Source organism: Rhinoraja longicauda, chromosome 19 (assembly GCF_053455715.1).
Source record: "Rhinoraja longicauda isolate Sanriku21f chromosome 19, sRhiLon1.1, whole genome shotgun sequence".
NCBI classification, from domain to species: domain Eukaryota; kingdom Metazoa; phylum Chordata; class Chondrichthyes; order Rajiformes; family Arhynchobatidae; genus Rhinoraja; species Rhinoraja longicauda.
The window spans coordinates 12530701-12550409 of record NC_135971.1 but is presented as its reverse complement, the minus strand read 5'-3'; the positions used below and the strand labels follow the sequence as shown (position 1 = coordinate 12550409).

Below are 19709 nucleotides of genomic sequence, written 5' to 3'. Positions count from 1 at the left end.
AGAGAGTGGTGAAGGTGTGGAATTCTCTGCCTCAGAAGGCAGTGGAGGCCAGTTCGTTGGATGCTTTCAAGAGAGAGCTGGATAGAGCTCTTAAGGATAGCGGAGTGAGGGGGTATGGGGAGAAGGCATGAACGGGGTACTGATTGAGAGTGATCAGCCATGATCGCATTGAATGGCGGTGCTGGCTCGAAGGGCTGAATGGCCTCCTCCTGCACCTATTGTCTATTGTCTATTGTCATCCAGACAATTTACCTCCACTGCCTTCTGAGGCAGAGAATTACACAGATTCACAACTCTCTCTGAGTGAAAAAGTTCTTCCTCATCTCCGTTCTAAACGGCCGACCCCTTATTCTTAAACTGTGTGTGGCCCCCTGGTTCTGGACTCCCCCAACATCGGGAACATGTTTCCTGCCTCTAGCGTGTCCAATCCCTTAATAATCTTACATGTTTCAATAAGATCCCCCCTCACATCCTTCTAAATTCCAGTGGATACAAGCCCAGCCGCTCCAGCCTTTCAACATACGACAGTCCCGCCATTCCGGGAATTAACCTGGTGAACCTACGCTGCACGCCCTCAATACCGCTGGGGTGTAAGCTACCCAAGTGAAATATAAACCCAGATCACAGCCCAGACTGATAGCGATATGTAGCTGGCAGGACATATCAGTAAGGACATGTCCTTTTAGTTTAGAGGTACAGCGCAGGAACAGGCCCTTCGGCCCACCGGGCCCGCGCCGACCAGCGATCCCCGCACACTAACGCTATCCTGCACACACACACTGGGGACAATTTAGACATACTCCAAGCCAATTAACCTACAAACCCGCACGTCTTTGGAGTGTGGGACGAAACCGAAGATCTCGGCAAAAACTCACGTCTGAAGAAGGGTCTCGGGCCGAAAACGTCGCCTGCCCATCGCCTCCACAGATGCGGCCTGACCCGCTGAGTTCCTCCAGCACTTTGTGCTTCACTCGAGATTCCAGCATCTGCAGTTCCTTGTGTCTTCCCTTGTGACGGGTCTTTGCGGTGGGAAGGGGCCGCCTGCTGTCGCCGCCATCTCCACAAGGTGGCAGCACCCATCACAGGGAACTCAACGTTGATGGGAGACACAAGATGCCGGAGTAACTCAGCGGGTCGGGCAGCATCTCCGGGGAGAAGGAATGGGCGACGTTTCGGGCCGAGACCCTCCCTCAGACTGAGAGTCAGGGGAAAGGGGAACGAGAGGTACAGACGGTACTTAGCGATCGAAGACAGACACAAAATGCCGGAGTAACTCAGCGGGTCGGGCAGCATCTCTGGAGTGAAGGAACGGGCGACGTTTCGGGTCGAGACCCTTCTTCAGATTCATTTGCTGCTCGACCAAGTGGACATGTTGGGCCCAAACCTCTCCTGCTTTGAGCAGCACCCTCTCCTCCCCCCCCATCCCCCTCCCCTCCTCCCCCCACCCCCTCCCTCCATCCCCCTTACCTCCCCCCTCTCTTCTCCCCCCTCCCTCCCATCCCTTCCCATCCCCCCTCCATCCCCCCTCCTGCACCTCCCCCTCCCTACTTCCTCCCCCTCCCCTCCTCTCCCTCCATCCCCCCTCCATCCCCCCTCCTGCACCTCCCCCTCCCTACTTCCTCCCCCTCCCCTCCTCTCCCTCCATCCCCCCTCCTGCACCTCCCCCTCCCTACTTCCTCCCCCTCCCCTCCTCTCCCCAGTCCTACCCGTCCCGTCCCCCCCCTCCTCCCCGTCCCCTCTCCACCCCCTCCCTCTCCACCCCCTCCCTCTCCTCCCCCTCCCTACCTCCTCCCACTCCCCCTCCCTCCCTCCCCCACCCTCTCCTCCCGTCCCCTCCCCTCCCTCCCGCCCCCCTTCCTCTCCCCACTTCCCTTTCCCCTCCCCCTGTCTGTCCCCCCTCCTCCCTCCCCTTCCTAACCTCCCCCCCCTCCCTACCTCCTTCCCCTCACCCCTCTATCCCTCGCCTTCCCTCCCTACCTCCTCCCCATCCCCCTCCACCTCCTCCCTCTCCTGTCCTCTCCTTCCATCAACCCACCCTCCTGCCCCCTCCTGCCCCCTCCTCCCCTTCCTCCCCCCCTCCCCTCTCTTCCCTCCACCCTCCCCACTCCATCCCCTCCCCTCCACCCCCCTCCTCCCTAGGAGATAGATTTAAACTTTAAAAGGTGAATAACTTTAAAAATATAACACCGATTTCATTGAAACTTCTTCCGTTAGCACCAAAGGGACGACGGTGAGTAAGGTGGGCCTAAAACTGTTGCGCTATCGTGAACCGTTTTGGCTGTGGTTCCGGAACAAACAAACAAACAAACGAGAGTTTTAGTGTATAGATATGTCAGCGGGGTCGGGGTTTGTTAGAGATTACCTAAAGTTGGAGAATTCAATGTTCAAGCACTCAATGTTTACATTTTTTTTAAAAATGCAGTCAAAATATATTTCCCCCAAGATGGAACTATTAAATACTAGAGGGCAGAGATTTAATGGTGAGGGGGACAATATTTAATTATTAGTGCAGGGCAAGTTTCATATCCACTAGCTACACATTGGGGGCAATTTCCAGAAGTCAATTAACCTACAAACCCACACATTTTTGGGATGTGGGAGGAAATGGGTGGCAGTAGAGTTGCTGCCTCACAGCGCCGGAGAACCAGGTTCGATCCCGACTACGGGCGCTGTCTGCACGGAGTTTGTACGTTCTCCCCGTGACCTGCGTGGGTTTTTCTCCAGCGATCTCCAGAACCAGGGGCCACACACACACACACAGTCTAAGAATAAAGGGGAGGCCATTTAAAATTGAGGTGAGAAGAAACTTTTTCACCCAGAGAATTTGTTGTGAATTTGTGGAATTCTCTGCCGCAGAGGGCAGTGGAGGCCAAATCATTGGATGGATTTAAGAGAGAGTTAGATTGAGCTCTAGGGGCTGGTGGAATCAAGGGGTATGGGGAGAAGGCAGGCACGGGTTACTGATTATGGATGATAGACAATAGACAATAGACAATGGGTGCAGGAGGAGGCCATTCAGCCCTTCGAGCCTGTACGCACCACCGTTCAATGCGATCATGGCTGATCACTCTCAATCAGTACCCCGTTCCTGCCTTCTCCCCATACCCCCTCACGCCGCTATCCTTAAGAGCTCTATCCAGCTCTCTCTTGAAAGCATCCAACGAACTGGCCTCCACTGCCTTCTGAGGCAGAGAATTCCACACCTTCACCACTCTCTGACTGAAAAAGTTCTTCCTCATCTCCGTTCTAAATGGCCTACCCCTTATTCTTAAACTGTGGCCCCTTGCTCTGGACTCCCCCAACATTGGGAACATGTTTCCTGCCTCTAATGTGTCCAATCCCCTAATTATCTTATATGTTTCAATAAGATCCATATCAGCCATGATCACATTGAATGGCGGTGCTGGCTCGAAGGACCGAATGGCCTCCTCCTGCACCTATTGTCCATGTCTCCATGTTTCCCTGGTTTCCTCTCACACTCCAAAGACGTGCAGGTTTGTAGGCTAATTGGCTTCGGTAAGAATTGTAAATTGTCCCTGGATTGTGTTAGTGCGAGAGGATTGCTGGTCGGCGCGGGATCGATGGGCCGAAGGGCCCTGTTTCCGCGCTGTACCTCCAAACTGGACCAAAAACTCATCCGAGCCGGAGCACCCAGAGGAAACCCGTGCAGGTCACAGGGAGAGCGTGCAAACTCCACGCCAACAGCGCCCGAGGTCAGGATCGAACCTGTGGCGCTGTGAGGCAGCGGCTCCACCCGCTGTGCCACCTTCAGGCCCTGTGTTGGCCCGCACAGCGCCACAGGAGCGCCTAATGATCTGTGCGACATTTGACCCACCTGGAGAGAAGCCATGTTGGATGAGGCCTAGTTCGTGGTTGCCGGGGCAAAGCCTACCTGCAATCTGCGGAGAGAAGAATAGATCCTTTCTTCGGCTGAATCACGAGTCCCTTCAAGCTCCAGTGACTCCAATTAGCCAATTACTATTTGTGTAGTATTTGTGTGGTATTTGTGTGTACTAAAAGGTTAGTTTGGGAACAGACAAAAACGTGCAGGAAAGAACTGCAGGTGCTGGTTTAAATCAAAGAGAGACACACATAGAAACATAGAAAATAGGTGCAGGAGTAGGCCATTCGGCCCTTCGAGCCTGCACCGCCATTCAATATTCAATATGATCATGGCTGATCATTCAGCTCAGTAACCTGTACCTGCCTTCCCTCCATACCCCCTGATCCCTTTAGCCACAAGGGCCACATCTAACTCCCTCTTAAATATAGCCAACGAACTGGCCTCAACTACCTTCTGTGGCAGAGAATTCCACAGACTCACCACTCTCTGTGTGAAGAAATGTTTTCTCATCTCGGTCCTAAAAGACTTCCCCCTTATCCTTAAGCTGTGACCCCCTGGTTCTGGACTTCCCCAACATCGGGAACAATCTTCCCGCATCTAGCCTCTCCAAACCCTTAAGAATTTTATATGTTTCAATAAGATCCCCCCTCAGTCTTCTAAATTCCAGCGAAATGCCGGAGTAACTCAGCGGGGTCAGGCAGCATCTCTGGAGAGAAGGAATGGGTGACGTTTCAGGTCGAGACCCTTCTTCAGACTGGATCTTTCAAATATCTATGTGTGTGTGTGTGTGTGTGTGTGTGTGCGCATATGAGTGTGCTTGTGTGGGTGTGTGAGTGAGGGTGAGTATTCACTGGAATTTAGAAGGATGAAAGGGGATTGCAGAGAGACGTACATAAAATTATAAAAGGATTGGACAAGCTAGATGCAGGAAAAATGTTCCCAATGTTGGTGGAGTCCAGAACCAGGGGCCACACACACAGTCTAAGAATAAAGGGGAGGACATTTAAAACTGAGGTGAGAAAGAACTTTTCCCACCCAGAGAATTTGTTGTGAATTTGTGGAATTCTCTGCCACAGAGCGCAGTGGAGGACAATTCACTGGATGGATTTAAGAGAGAGTTAGATAGAGCTCTAGGGCCTGGTGGAATCAAGGGATATGGGGAGAAGGCAGGCACGGGTTACTGATTGTGGATGATCAGCCATGATCACAATGAATGGCGGTGTTGGCTCGAAGGGCTGAATGGCCTCCTCCTGCACCTATTTTCCATGTTTCTATGTTTCACAGGATCGAACCCAGGTCTCTGGCACTGTGAGGCAGCAACTTTAACGGAGGCTTTACGTAGGGGGTTACCGAAAGATTCAAAGTTATACTGGGGGTTATTTTGAAGGGGATGGGTTGCACTGAAACACTCACAGCAAGAGATGAACTGTTTCAATGGTGGAGTGGGAGGTTCGTTATCAGAGTTTAACAACGCATTTAGTGTTATCAGTGTTACAATGACAGAAGTGTTACCAAGTGAAAAGTGTTGTGAAAGTGAGGGGGGGAGGGTTATGTACAAGTCTTAACAGTGAGAGAGGATGTATAATATCAGTCCAAACAAGGGTTTCGATCCATAGAAACATAGAAAATAGGCACTGGAGGCCACAAATCAGGAACAATTTACAATTTTTACCGTAGCCAATTGGCCTACAAACCTGCACGTCTTTGCGGAGTGTGGGAGGAAACCGGAGAAACACAGAAAATAGGTGCAGGAGGAGGCCATTTGGCCCTTCGAGCCAGCACCGGAATAGATAGGCTAAATGCACAACGAGTCTCCTAGGTTTAAGGTGAGGAAGGTTAAACATGTAAAAGGAATGTGAGTGGGGTTGCCAACTGTCCCGTATTAGCCGGGACATCCCGTATTTTGGGCTAAATTGGTTTGTCCCGTATTAGGCCCGGGGGTCGCTGTAGGCCCGGACTCTGTAGGCCCGGAGAGTGTAGGCCCGGACTCTGTAGGCCCGGACTCTGTAGGCTCGGAGAGTGTAGGCCCGGACTCTGTAGGCCCGGACACTGCAGGCCCGGACAGTGTAGGCCCGGACAGTGCAGGCCCGGAGGCGCGGGCACCGCCTGACGGAGGTTGCATAGCAACCCGCCTTCCGGTACAGGCGGCCACCATTGGTGGAGCGGGAGCACGTGGCCGCTGGCTGGGCGAGGTCACGTGGGGCGCGGGGGCGGTGACGTCACCTTGTCCCTTATTTGGGAGTGAGGAAGTTGGCAACCCCTAAACGTGAGGGAGAATTCTTCTTTGCACAAAGGGTGGCGAGTGTACGGAACTTGCGGTCGCAGGAGGTAGTTGAGGCAGGGACTATGACAACATTTGGACAGGTACATGGACAGGATGGGTTTAGAGGGCCAAATGCGGGCAGGTGGGACTAGTGGAGATGGGGCATGTTGGGCGGAGTGGGCTCGTTAGTCAGAGGGCGGTGAATCTGTGGAACACATTGCCACAGAGGGCTGTGGAGGCCAAGTCAGCGGATATCTTTTAAGGCAGAGACGGACATATTCTTGACTGGGCCCTGCATCAAGGGTTCATGGGGACGAGGCAGGAAAATGGTACGAGGAGGCGGAGATCGGCCATGATTGAATGGCCGGGGTGGATGGGCCGAATGGCCAAATTCTGCTCCTAAAACTCGTGAAGGAGTTTAGGGCCTGTTGGGACTCTTGTCCCATCTTCCAGTCAAGCGCAGAGACTTGGTTAGTAACATAAATATTTTATTTTCAGAAGGAACGCCAATATAAAGAGTAGATAGTTGACCATAGATTGTAGGGGGGGGATAATACTTTTCCAAACTTTTTCCAAACAAAAACAAAATGGAGTGGGGGGGGGGGGAATAATCTCAATGGTGGTGTTGGCCGCTGGGCCGAGTCTGGTTGCCGGGGTTACGGGCCCGCCGAGCTCTGCGGGGAGCCTGGGGGAAGGGTCCTTCACTTGAGGGCTTTGGCGACCGTGGCGTAGGCCAGCTCGATTTCCTCGTCCTTCGGGCAGGTGTTGGCAAACTCCTCGCAGCTGTTGGCGTGTTCCAGGTACCTCCAGATCCCCGTAAACCGCTCGGGAATCTCGAAGCTGCGGTATTTGCGACTGACCACCTGTTGGGAGAGAGAGGGGGGGAGGAGAAGGGAGAGGGGGAGGGAGTCATAGAGCGAAAACATAGCAGAAACAGGTCCAACAGGCCCACACCGGCCAACAATGTCCCAGCTACCCCAAAGGTTCCACCTGCCCGCAACCCTCCAAACCTAGTCCTGTCCATGTACCTGTCCAACTGTTTCTTTAAACGATGGAATAGTCCCAGCCTCAACTACCTCCCTACCTCCTCAGTCTGAAGAAGGGTCTCGACCCTGATAGAAACATATAAAAGGACTGGGCAAGCTAGATGCAGGAAAAATGTTCCCAATGTTGGGCGAGTCCAGAACCAGGGGCCACACAGTCTTAGAATAAAAGGGAGGCCATTTAAAACTGAGGTGAGAAAAAACTTTTTCACCCAGAGAATTTGTTGTGAATTTGTGGAATTCTCTGCCACAGAGGGCAGTGGAGGCCAAATCACTGGATGGATTTAAAAGAGAGTTAGATAGAGCTCTAGAGGCTAGTGGAATCAAGGGATATGGGGAGAAGGCAGGCACGGGTTACTGATTGTGGACGATCAGCCGTGATCACAATGAATGGCGGTGCTGGCTCAAAGGGCCTAAATGCCTCCTCCTGCACCTATTTTCTATGTTTCTATGACCCGAAACGTCACCCATTCCTTCCCTCCAGAGATGCTGCATGACCCGCTGAGTTACTCCAGCATTTTGTGTCTACCTTCGATTTAAAACAGCATCTGCAAGTTTTTTTTCCCTACCTCCTCCAGCAGCTTGTTCCATGCAACACCTGTCCCTTTACCTCCCCCCCATCGACTCCATCCAAGGACCCCGACAGTGTTTCCAGGTGAGGCAGAGGTTCACCTGCACCTCCTCCAAACTCATCTATTGTATCCGCTATTGAGGGCGTGCAGCGTAGGTTCACTAGGTTAATTCCCGGAATGGCGGGACTGTCGTATGTTGAAAGGCTGGAGCGATTGGGCTTGTATACACTGGAATTTAGAAGGATGAGGGGGGATCTTATTGAAACATATAAGATAATTAGGGGATTGGACACATTAGAGGCAGGAAACATGTTCCAATGTTGGGGGAGTCCAGAACAAGGGGCCACAGTTTAAGAATAAGGGGTAGGCCATTTAGAACGGAGATGAGGAAGAACTTTTTCAGTCAGAGAGTGGTGAAGGTGTGGAATTCTCTGCCTCAGAAGGCAGTGGGGGCCAGTTCGTTGGATGCTTTCAAGAGAGAGCTGGATAGAGCTCTTAAGGATAGCGGAGTGAGGGGGTATGGGGAGAAGGCAGGAACGGGGTACTGATTGAGAGTGATCAGCCATGACCGCATTGAATGGCGGTGCTGGCTCGAAGGGCTGAATGGCCTCCTCCTGCACCTGTTGTCTATTGTCTATTGTCTATTGTCCAGGTGTCGACTTCTCCACATCGGCGAGACCAAGCGCAGGCTCGGCGATCGTTTCGCTCAACACCTCCGCTCAGTCAGTCTCAACCAACCTGATCTCCCGGTGGCTCAGCATTTCAACTCCCCCTCCCACTCTCAGTCTGACCTTTCTGTCCTGGGCCTCCTCCATTGTCAGAGTGAGGCCCAGCGCAAATTGGAGGAACAGCACCTCATATTTCGCTTGGGCAGCTTACAGCCCAGCGGTATGAACATTGACTTCTCCAACTTCAGATAGCCCCCGCTTTCCTTCTCTCTCTCCATCCCCTCCCCCTTCCCAGTTCTCCCACTAGTCTTCCCGTCTCCGACTACATCCTATCTTTGTCCCGCCCCCATCAGTCTGAAGAAGTGTCTTGACCCGAAATGTCACCCATTCCATCTCTCCAGAGATGCTGCCTGACCCGCTGAGTTACTCCAGCACTCTGTGAAACGTCACCTATCCATGTTCTCCACAGATGCTGCCTGACCCGCTGAGTTACTCCAGCACCCTGTGAAACGTCCGATGTTAAACCAGCGTCTGCAGTTTTCTTCCTACACTCGGTCTAGGTGGTTACCTGGACGATGTGCAGCTTGGGCAACAGGTTGCAGTCGGCAAGGGTCAGCTCGTTCCCGTCCAGGAACTTCCTGGTGGACGTGCCAATCTCCTCCGCGGAGTTCTCGTCAATCTCCTCTGGCAACGGCGACTTCAGGTATTCGTCCAGCTTGGCCAGCGATTTCAGAAGCCCCTTCTCTAACGCTGGGGCAGGGCGGGAGGGGGAGAGAGAGAGCTCGTCAGTCCCCGCCGCTCACACCGCCCCTGGTCGGTCTGGCCTTCCCAAAACCTCAACAGTTTACCTGCGTTGGACTCCCTCGACCGAGAGAGACGCAAAGGGCTCGCGCGTTGGTAAGGGCGGTCACGGTGGCGCAGCGGCAGAGTTGCTGCCTCACAGCGCCGGAGACCCGAGTTCGATCCCGACTACGGGCGCCGTCTGTACGGAGTTTGTACGTTCTCCGGAGTTTGTACGTTCTCCAGAGTTCGTACGTTCTCCAGAGTTCATACGTTCTCCAGAGTTCGTACGTTCTCCAGAGTTGGTACGTTCTCCAGAGTTCGTACGTTCTCCAGTTTGTACGTTCTCCAGAGCTTTGTACGTTCTCCAGAGTTTGTACGTTCTGCAGAGTTTGTACGTTCTCCAGAGTTTGTACGTTCTCCAGAGAAGGTTCACCAGATTGATCCCTGGGATGGCAGGACTTTCATATGAGGAAAGACTCGATAGACTGGGCTTGTACTCGCTGGAATTTAGAAGACTGAGGGGGGATCTTATAGAAACATATAAAATTCTTAAGGGGTTGGAGAGGCTAGATGCGGGAAGATTGTTCCCGATGTTGGGGAAGTCCAGAACCAGGGGTCACAGCTTAAGGATAAGGGGGAAGTCTTTTAGGACCGAGATGAGAAAAGGTTTCTTCACACAGAGAGTGGTGAGTCTGTGGAATTCTCTGCCACAGAAGGTAGTTGAGGCCAGTTCGTTGGCTATATTTAAGAGGGAGTTAGATGTGGCCCTTGTGGCTAAAGGGATCAGGGGGTATGGAGAGAAGGCAGGTACAGGATACTGAGGTGGATGATCAGCCATGATCGCATTGAATGGCGGTGCTGGCTCGAAGGGCCGAATGGCCTACTCCTGCACCTATTTTCTATGTTTTCTATGTTTCTATGTTCTCCAGAGTTTATACGTTCTCCAGAGTTTAGATTTATTTTTATTTTTTAGATTTAGAGATACAGCGCGAAAACAGGCCCTTCGGCCCACCGGGTCCGCGCCGCCCAGCGATCCCCGCACACTAACACTATCCCACACACACTCGGGACAATTTTTACATTTACCCAGTCAATTAACCTACAAACCTGCACGTCTTTGGAGTGTGGGAGGAAACCGAAGATCTCGGAGAAAATCCACGCAGGTCACGGGGAGAACGTACAAACTCCGTACAGACGGCGCCCGTAGTCAGGATCGAACCTGAGTCTCCGGCGCTGCATTCGCTGTAAGGCAGCAACTCTACCGCTGCGCCACCGTGCCGCTCCGGGGTGTGATCCAGAGTTTGTACGTTCTCCAGAGTTCGTACGTTCTCCAGAGTTCGTACGTTCTCCAGAGTTTGTATGTTCTCCAGAGTTTAAAACATTCTCCAGAGTTTGTACGTTCTCCAGAGCTTGCACGTTCTGAAGAGTTTGTACGTTCTCCAGTTTGTACGTTCTCCAGAGTTTGTACGTTCTCCAGAGTTTGTATGTTCTCCAGAGTTTAAAACATTCTCCAGAGTTTGTACGTTCTCCAGAGTTTGTACGTTCTCCAGAGTTTGTACGTTCTCCAGAGTTTGTACGTTCTCCAGAGTTTGTACGTTCTCCCCATGACCCGCCTGCAGTTTTCTCCGAGATCTTCGGTTTCAATAGACAATAGGTGCAAGAGGAGGCCATTCGGGCCTTCGAGCCAGCACCGCCATTCAATGTGATCATGGCTGATCGTTCTCAATCAGTACCCCGTTCCTGCCTTCTCCCCATACCCCCTATCATTAAGAGCTCTGTCTAGCTCTCTCTTGAATGCATCCAGAGATTTGGCCTCCACTGCCTTCTGAGGCAGAGAATTCCACAGATTCACAACTCCCTGAGTGAAAAGGTTTTTCCTCATCTCCGTTCTATATGGCCGACCCCTTATTCTTAAACTGTGGCCCCCGGTTCTGGATTGTGATTCTGTGGAATTCTCTGCCTCAGAAGGCAGTGGAGGCCAATTCTCTGAATGCATTCAAGAGAGAGCTGGATAGAGCTCTTAATGATAGCGGAGTCAAGGGGGTATGGGGAGAAGGCAGGAACGGGGTACTGATTGTGGATGATCAGCCATGATCACGGTGAATGGCGGTGCTGGCGAGAAGGGCCGAATGGCCTCCTCCTGCACCTGTTGTCTATTGTCTCTCTCTCCCGGTCACTCCCTCTTCTCCCCTCTCCCATCGCGGTAGAGTTGCTGCCTCGCAGCGCCAGCGACCCGGGTTCGATCCCGACCACGGGCGCTGTCTGCGCGGAATTTGTACGTTCTCCCCGTGACCTGCGCGGGTTTTCTCCGGGTGCTCCGGTTTCCTCCCGCGCCCCAAAGACGTGCGGGCGTGTCGGTAAAGTCGGCCCTCTGTAAAATTCCCCCCCCCCCCCCCCCCCCCCCCCGGCGTGGAGCGCAGGGAGTGGGAGCAGGCAGGAAAGTGGGATAAGGCGTAGGAATCGAGCGCGAGCAGGAGATCGCTGGTCGGCGCGGGCCCGGCGGGCCGAAGGCGGCCAGTCTCCGCGCGGTAAATCCACTTACTGTCGTTGGTGCTGGGGTTGGAGTTCTTGATGAAGGCGGAGAACTTGAGAAGATGGTGTTGCCAGCCATGTTGGACTCGGGATTCTTGGCCGCCAGCCGCGGGTATCTGAGGAGGGAAATGGCGGCCGCGTCAGACGAGGCAAGCGAGAGAACGCGGGACTAGGGGGTGTGTGTGTGTGTGGTGTGTGTGAGTGTGTGGTGTGTGTGTGCGTGTGTGTGTCCACCATCGGGAACCTTTGTCCTGCTTTGTTGTTGCCAGGACCAGAGGGCGTGAGCTACAGGGAGAGGTTGGGGCGGGCTGGGTCTCTGGGTCAGTGTTGTAGAGCAGAGGGATCTAGGAGTGCAGGTGCCCGGTTCCTTGAAGGTCGAGTCGCAGGTAGATAAGGTGCAGTTTAATGAAGATAAGTGTGAGGTTATTCACTTTGGAAGTAAGAATAGAAAGGCAGATTATTATCTGAATGGTGTCAAGTTAGGAAGAGGGGACGTTCAACGAGATCTGGGTGTCCTAGTGCATCAGTCACTGAAAGGAAGCATGCAGGTACAGCAGGCAGTGAAGAAAGCCAATGGCATGTTGGCCTTCGTAACAAGAGGAGTTGAGTATAGGAGCAACGAGGTCCTTCTGCAGTTGTACAGGGCCCTAGTGAGACCGCACCTGGAGTACTGTGTGCAGTTTTGGTCTCCAAATTTGAGGAAGGATATTCTTGCTATTGAGGGCGTGCAGCGTAGGTTTACTAGGTTAATTTCCGGAATGGCGGGACTGTCGTATGTTGAGGGGGGGATCTTATTGAAACATATAAGATAATTAGGGGATTGGACACTTTAGAGGCAGGAAACATGTTCCCGATGTTGGGGGAATCCAGAACAAGGGGCCACAGTTTAAGAATAAGGGGTAGGCCATTTAGAACGGAGATGAGGAAGAACTTTTTCAGTCAGAGAGTGGTGAAGGTGTGGAATTCTCTGCCTCAGAAGGCAGTGGAGGCCAGTTCGTTGGATGCTTTCAAGAGCAGTGGAGGCCAGTTCGTTGGATGCTTTCAAGAGAGAGCTGGATAGAGCTCTTAAGGATAGCGGAGTGAGGGGGTATGGGGAGAAGGCAGGAACGGGGTACTGATTGAGAGTGATCAGCCATGATCGCATTGAATGGCGGTGCTGGCTCGAAGGGCTGAATGGCCTCCCCCTGCACCTATTGTCTATTGAAAGATATTGTCAAGCTGGAAAGGGTTCAGAGATGATTTACGAGGATGTTGCCAGGACGAGAGGGTGTGAGCTTCAGGGAGCGTTTGAGGCAGGCTGGGTCTCTATTCCATGGAGCGCAGGAGGATGAGGGACGATCTTACAGAGGCGTACAAAATCACGAGAGGAATAGGTCGGGTAGACGCACAGAGTCTCTTGCCCAGAGTTGGGGAATCGAGGACCAGAGGACATGGGTTCAAGGTGAAGGGGAAAAGATTTAATAGGAATCCGAGGGGTAACTTTTCCACACAGAGGGTGTGTGGAACGAGGAAAGGGATGGGGGGAGGGGAGAGATGGGGGGAGGGATGGTGGGGTTGGAGAGGGGGTGATGGGGGAGGGGCGGGAGGGGGGTAGGGAAGGGATGGGGTGGGGAGGGAAGGGATGGGGTGGGGAGGGGAGGGGGGGTAGGGGGGATGGGGGGAAGGGGTGGGGAGGGGGGGGATGGGGGGAAGGGAGGGGAGAAGGGGATGGGGGGAGGGAGGGGTTAGGGATGGCGGGATGGGGAGGGAGGGGATGAAGGGGATGGGGAGGGAGGGAGGGGGGTAGGGAGGGGATGGGGTGGGGAGGGAGGGGATGGGGGGAAGGGAGGGGAGAAGGGGATGGGGGAGGGAGGGGGGTAGGGATGGCGGGATGGAGAGGGCGGGAGGGGTGAAGGGGATGGGGAGGGGAGGGTGATGGGGGAGGGGATGGGGAGGGCAGAGATGGCAGAGGGGTGAAGGGATGGGGAGATGGGTAGGAAGGGGGGAGGAGGGATGATGGGGATGGGAATGGCGGGGATGGGGGAGGGGAGGGGATGGGGAGGGGGTGAAGGGGAAGGGGTAAATGGGAGGGGATGGAGATAGGGGTGACGGGGATGGGAAAGGGTGATGGGGTTGGGGGAGGAGAGGGAGGGGGGTAGGGATGGCGGGATTGAGAGGGCAGGGGGGGGTCAAGGGGATGGGGAGGGATGGGGTGAAGGGGACGGGGTGAAGGGAGAGATGGGGGTAGGAATGGAGGGGATGGAGAGGGGGTGATGGGGATGGGGGAGGGGAGGGGGAGGGGCGGGAGTGGGGTAGGGAGGGAGGAGGGGAGATGGCAGGGAATGGGGAAGGGGATGGGGAGGGGGGAGATGGGTGTAGGGGGGTAGGAATGGCGGGGATGGAGAGGGGGGTGATGGGGATGGGGGAGGGGCGGGAGGGAGGTAGGGAGGTGATGGGGAGGGGTGGGAGGAGGGTAGGGATGGCGGAGGGGAGGAAGGGGATGGGATGGGGGGTGGGGGGGAACGGGGGTGAAGGGGATGGGGAGGAGAGGGAAGGGGGTTGGGGAAGGGATGGAGGGGAGGGGGGGGGAGGGGAGGGGATGGAGGGGAGGAGAGGGTGCTACTCCAATGCAGGAGAGGTTTGGGCCCAACAGGTCCACTTGGTCTGGTCTCTCCCCCAACACGGAGCCCGGAGCCCAACACGAAGTTTGACCCCGGGGCGAAACATTTACCTCCCGGGACGTTGGGAGTAACGAGCGGGGGGGGGGGAGGGGGGGGGGGGAACGTACTTGGGGGAGCAGAGGTTCTCCTCGAGGAACTCCTCGATCTTGTTGGTGTCCGTCTTCACCTCGTTGTCGTAGAGCAGGAACGGCGGCTGAGCTCCGGGGGCCAGATCCTGCAGGAACTGGTTCTCAAACTTCCTGAACCCCCAAACACACAACGGGCAAAGGGGAGGAAGAACAGGCCAGGGTCAGAGTGGAAGAGTCGTAGGGTCATGGGCTGCCCCTTCCCCACCAAGACCACGTCCCCAAAACGTGGGGGAGAGAAGATAGAGGAGGGGGGAGAAGATGGAGGGGAGAGAAGATGGAGGGAGGAGAGAGAAGATGGAGGAGGAGGGGGTAGAGACTATGGAGGAGGGAGAGAAGATGGAGGGGGAAGAAGATGGAGAGGGGAGAGAGAGAAGATGGATGGGGGAATGAGAGGGGGAGAGAAGATGGAGGGGGGGAGAGATGGTGGAGAGAAGATGGAGGAGGGAGAGAAGATGGAGAGAAGATGGAGGAGGAGGGGGACAGAAGATGGTGGAGGGAGAGAAGATTGAGGGGGGGAGAAGATGGAGGGGGAGAGAAGATGGAGGGGGAGAGAAGATGGAGGGGGAGAGAAGATGGTGGAGGAGGGAGAGAAGATTGAGGGGGGAGAAGATGGAGGGGGAGAGAAGATGGAGGGGGAGAGAAGATGGAGGGGGAGAGAAGATGGAGAGAAGATGGAGGGGGAGAGAAGATGGAGGGGGAGAGAAGAGTGAGAGAAGATGGAGGGGGAGAGAAGATGGAGGAGGGAGAGAAGATGGAAGGGGAGAGAAGATGGAGGGGGGGAGAAGATGGAGGGAGAGAAGATGGAGGAGGGAGAGAAGATGGACGGGGAGAGAAGATGGAGGGGGAGAGAAGTTGGAGGGGGGAGAGAAGATGGAGGGGGGAGAGAAGATGGAGGGGAGGGGAGATGGAGGGGGAGAGAAGATGGAGGGGGAGAGAAGATGGAGGAGGGAGAGAAGATGGAGGGGAGAGAAGATGGAGGGGGAGAGAAGATGGAGGGGGAGAGAAGATGGAGGGGGGGGAGAGAAGATGGAGGAGGGAGAGAAGATGGAGGGGGAGAGAAGATGGAGGGGGAGAGAAGATGGAGGGGGGGAGAGAAGATGGAGGAGGGAGAGAAGATGGAGGGGGAGAGAAGATAGAGGGGGAGAGAGAGAAGATGGATGGGGGAATGAGAGGGGGGAGATTAGATGGAGGGGGGAGAGAAGATGGAGAGAAGATGGAGGGGGAGAGAAGATGGAGAGAAGATGGGAGGGGGAGAGAAGATGGAGAATAGATGGAGGAGGAGGGGGAGAGAAGATGGAGGGGGGAGAGAAGATGGAGGGGGGGAGAAGATAGAGGGGGAGGGAGAGAAGATGGATGGGGGAATGAGAGGGGGGAGATTAGATGGAGGGGGGAGAGAAGATGGAGAGAAGATGGAGGGGGAGAGAAGATGGAGAGAAGATGGGAGGGGGAGAGAAGATGGAGAATAGATGGAGGAGGAGGGGGAGAGAAGATGGAGGGGGGAGAGAAGATGGAGGGGGGGGAGAAGATGGAGGGGGAGAGAAGATGGAGGAGGGAGAGAAGATGGTGGAGGAGGGAGAGAAGATTGAGGGGGAGAAGATGGAGGAGGGAGAGAAGATGGAGAGAAGATGGAGGGGAGAGAAGATGGAGGGGGGAGAGAAGATGGAGGGGGAGAGAAGATGGTGGAGGAGGGAGAGAAGATGGAGGGGGAGAGAAGATGGAGGGGGAGAGAGAGGGGGGAGAGAAGATGGAGGAGGGAGAGAAGATGGAGGAGGAAGAGAAGATGGAGAGAAGATGGAGGAGGAGGGGGAGAGAGATGGAGGGGGAGTGAAGATGGAGGGGGAGAGATATGGAGGGGGAGAGAAGATGGTGGAGGAGGGAGAGAAGATGGAGAGGGGAGAGACGATGGTGGAGGAGGAGGGAGAGAAGATGGAGGAGGGAGAGAAGATGGGGGAAGGAGAGAAGGGGGAGACAGAAGATGGAGGGGGAGGAGAGTGGGGAGGAAGAAAGAGGGAGGGGAGAGAAGATGGAGGAGGGAGAGAAGATGGAGGAGGGAGAGAAGATGGAGGGGGAGAGAAGATGGAGGGGGGAGAGAAGATGGAGGGGGAGGAAGATGGAGGGGGGAGAGAAGATGGAGGGGGGAGAGAAGATGGAGGAGGAGAGTGCGAAGGGGAGAAAGAGGGAGGGGGAGAGAAGATGGAGGGGAGAGAAAATGGAGGGAGGAGAGAGAAGATGGAGGGGGAGAGAAGATGGAAGGGGAGAGAAGATGGAGTGGGGAGGGAAGATGGAATGGGAGAGAAGATGGAGGGGGGGAGGGAAGATGGAGGGGGAGAGAAGATGGAGGGGGAGAGAAGATGGAGGGGGGAGAGAAGATGGAGGAGGGGAGAGAAGATGGAGGAGGAGAGAAGATGGAGGAGGGGGGGAGAAGATGGAGGAGGAGGAGGGAGAGAGGATGGAGGAGGAGAGAAGATGGACGGGGGAGAGAAGATGGAGAGAAGATGGAGGAGGAGAGAGAAGATGGAGGAGGGAGAGAAGATGGAGGGGGGAGAGAAGATGGAGGGGGAGAGAAGATGGAGGGGGAGAGAAGATGGAGGGGGAAGAAGATGGAGAGGGGAGAGAGAGAAGATGGATGGGGGAATGAGAGGGGGGAGAGAAGATGGAGGGGGGAGAGATGGTGGAGAGAAGATGGAGGGGGAGAGAAGATGGAGGAGGGAGAGAAGATGGGGGGAGAGAAGATGGAGGGGGAGAGAAGATGGTGGAGGAGGGAGAGAAGATGGAGGGGGAGAGATGGTTGGAGGAGGGAAAGAAGGTGGAGGGGGAGAGAAGATGGAGGGGGGAGAGAAGATGGTGGAGGAGAGAAGATGGAGGGGGGAGAGAAGATGGAGGGGGGAGAGAAGATGGAAGGGGAGAGAGAGAAGATGGAGGTGGGGAGAAGGTGGAGGGGGAGAAGATGGAGGGGGGGAGAGAAGACGGAGGGGGAGAGATGGTGGAGGAGGGAGAGAAGATGGAGGGGGAGAGAAGATGGAGGGGGAGAGAAGGTGGAGGGGGAGAGAAGATGGAGGAGGAGAGAAGATGGAGGGGGACAGAGAGTGGGGGAGAGAAGATGGAGGAGAGAGAGAGAAGGTGGAGGAGGGAGAGAGAAGATGGAGGAGGAGGGGGTAGAGAAGATGGAGGAGAGAGAAGATGGAGGGCGGAGAGAAAATGGAGGGGGAGAGAAGATGGAGGACGGAGAGAAGATGGAGGAGGAGAGAAGATGGAGGGGGGAGAGAAGATGGAGGAGGGAGAGAGGGGGGGAGAGAGAGGGGGGAGAGAGAGGGGGAGAGAGAGGGGGGAGAGAGAGGGGGAGAGAGAGGGGGGGAGTGAGAGAGGGGAGAGAGAGGGGGGAGAGAGAGGGGGGAGAGAGGGGGGGAGAGAGGGCCCCAATATTCAACACCTCCCCCCCCAAATCCGGTCGCATGACTCACTTCCTCATGTCGAGTGTGGTGACGTTAAAGGTGACGCCTTTCAGCCACAGAACCATGAAGAGTCGCTGTGAGAAAGGACAGTTCCCGATGCTCTGGCCATCACTACCAGCCTGTGTGTGAGAGAGAGAGAGAGAGAGAGTGTGAGAGAGTGACACAGAGGGAGAGGGAGACACAGAGGGAGAGGGAGAGACGGAGAGAGGGAGAGGGAGAGGGAGAGGGAGAGGGAGAGGGAGAGGGAGAGGGAGAGGGAAAGACGGAGAGAGAGGGAGAGGGAGGGAGGGACACAGAGGGAGAGGGAGAGACGGAGAGAGAGGGAGAGGGAGGGAGAGACACAGAGGGAGAGGGAGAGACGGAGAGAGAGGGAGAGGGAGGGAGGGACACAGAGGGAGAGGGAGAGACGGAGAGACGGGGAGAGAGGGAGAGGGAGGGAGAGAGAGGGAGAGGGGGAGGGGAGACAGAGGGAGAGACAGAGAGAGACACAGAGGGAGAGGGAGAGGGGGAGAGGGAGGGAGGGAGAGGGAGAGACAGAGAGAGACAGAGGGAGAGACAGAGGAGAGGGAGAGACAGAGGGAATGAGAGAGAGTGTGAGAGAGAGTGTGAGAGAGAGACAGAGAGGGGGAAGGGGAGAGGGGGAGGGGAGACAGAGGGAGACACAGAGGGAGAGACGGAGGGAGAGACGGAGGGAGAGAGAGAGACATAAACATAGAAACACAGACACTAGGTGCAGGAGGAGGCCATTCGTCCCTTCCAGCCAGCACCGTCATTCACTGTGATCACGGCTGATCGTCCACAATCAGTACCCCGTGCCTGCCTTCTCCCCATATCCCTTGATTCCGCTGGCCCCTAGAGCTCTATCTAACTCTCTCTTAAATCCATCCAGTGATTTGGCCTCCACTGCCCTCTGTGGCAGAGAATTCCACACCACAGGTTGCCTTGTACAAGTAGCTCATTGCAACACCAAACAATGAACTACAATTCAATGTTTATTTACGGCTGAGCGACAGAGTTTGGAAACAGGCCCTTCGGCCCAACTCGCCCACACCGGCCAACAATGTCCCAGCTACCCTAGTCCCACCTGCCGGCGCTTGGCCCATATCCCTCCAACCTGTCCAGTCCATGTACCTGTCCGACTGTTTCTCAAACGATGGGATAGTCCCAGCCTCAACTACCTCCTCCGACAGCTCGTTCCACACACCCACTGTGTGGAAAAGTTACCCCTCGGATTACGGTGGGAAAGAAAGTTTAGTTTTTTGTTGTGACACAGCGTGGAAACTGGCCCTTCGGTCCACCGAGCCCGTGCTGACCATCGATCACATTGAGAGACACACGGAGGCCAATTCACTGGATGGATTTAAAGAAGAGTTAGACAGAGCTCCAGGGGCTAGCAGAATCAAGGGATATGGGGAAAAGGCAGGCACGGGTTACTGATTGTGGATGATCAGCCACGATCACGATGAATGGCGGTGCGTACAGGCTCGAAGGGCCGAATGGCTTCCTCCTGCACCTATTTTCTATGTTTAAAGTGCTGGAGTAACTCAGCGGGTCAGGCAGCATCTCTGTACAGAAGGAATGGGCGACGTTTCGGGTCGAAACCCTTCCTCGGACATTCACATGGATAATGGAGGGGTGTAGACTATGTGGAGGCAGAGCAGAGTTGGTCTTGGCATCATGTTTGGCACGGACAGTGTGGGCCGAAGGGCCTGTGCTGTACTGTACTGTTCTGTTCCATGTAGCTTTTATTAAAATTTGGTTTCG

General features: G+C 55.0%; 1 protein-coding gene across 1 annotated transcript; it reads right to left on the bottom strand.

Annotated features, from left to right (window-relative positions):
* Nucleotides 1-6578: 6578 nt before the first annotated feature.
* LOC144602681 (chloride intracellular channel protein 1-like) lies at nucleotides 6579-18072 on the bottom strand. The gene is given in 6 exon segments (XM_078415812.1): nucleotides 6579-6970; nucleotides 8959-9140; nucleotides 11716-11763; nucleotides 11766-11821; nucleotides 14473-14604; nucleotides 17955-18072. Coding segments are annotated over 6 exon segments (636 nt in total). The 5' UTR covers nucleotides 18011-18072; the 3' UTR covers nucleotides 6579-6808.
* Nucleotides 18073-19709: the final 1637 nt, after the last annotated feature.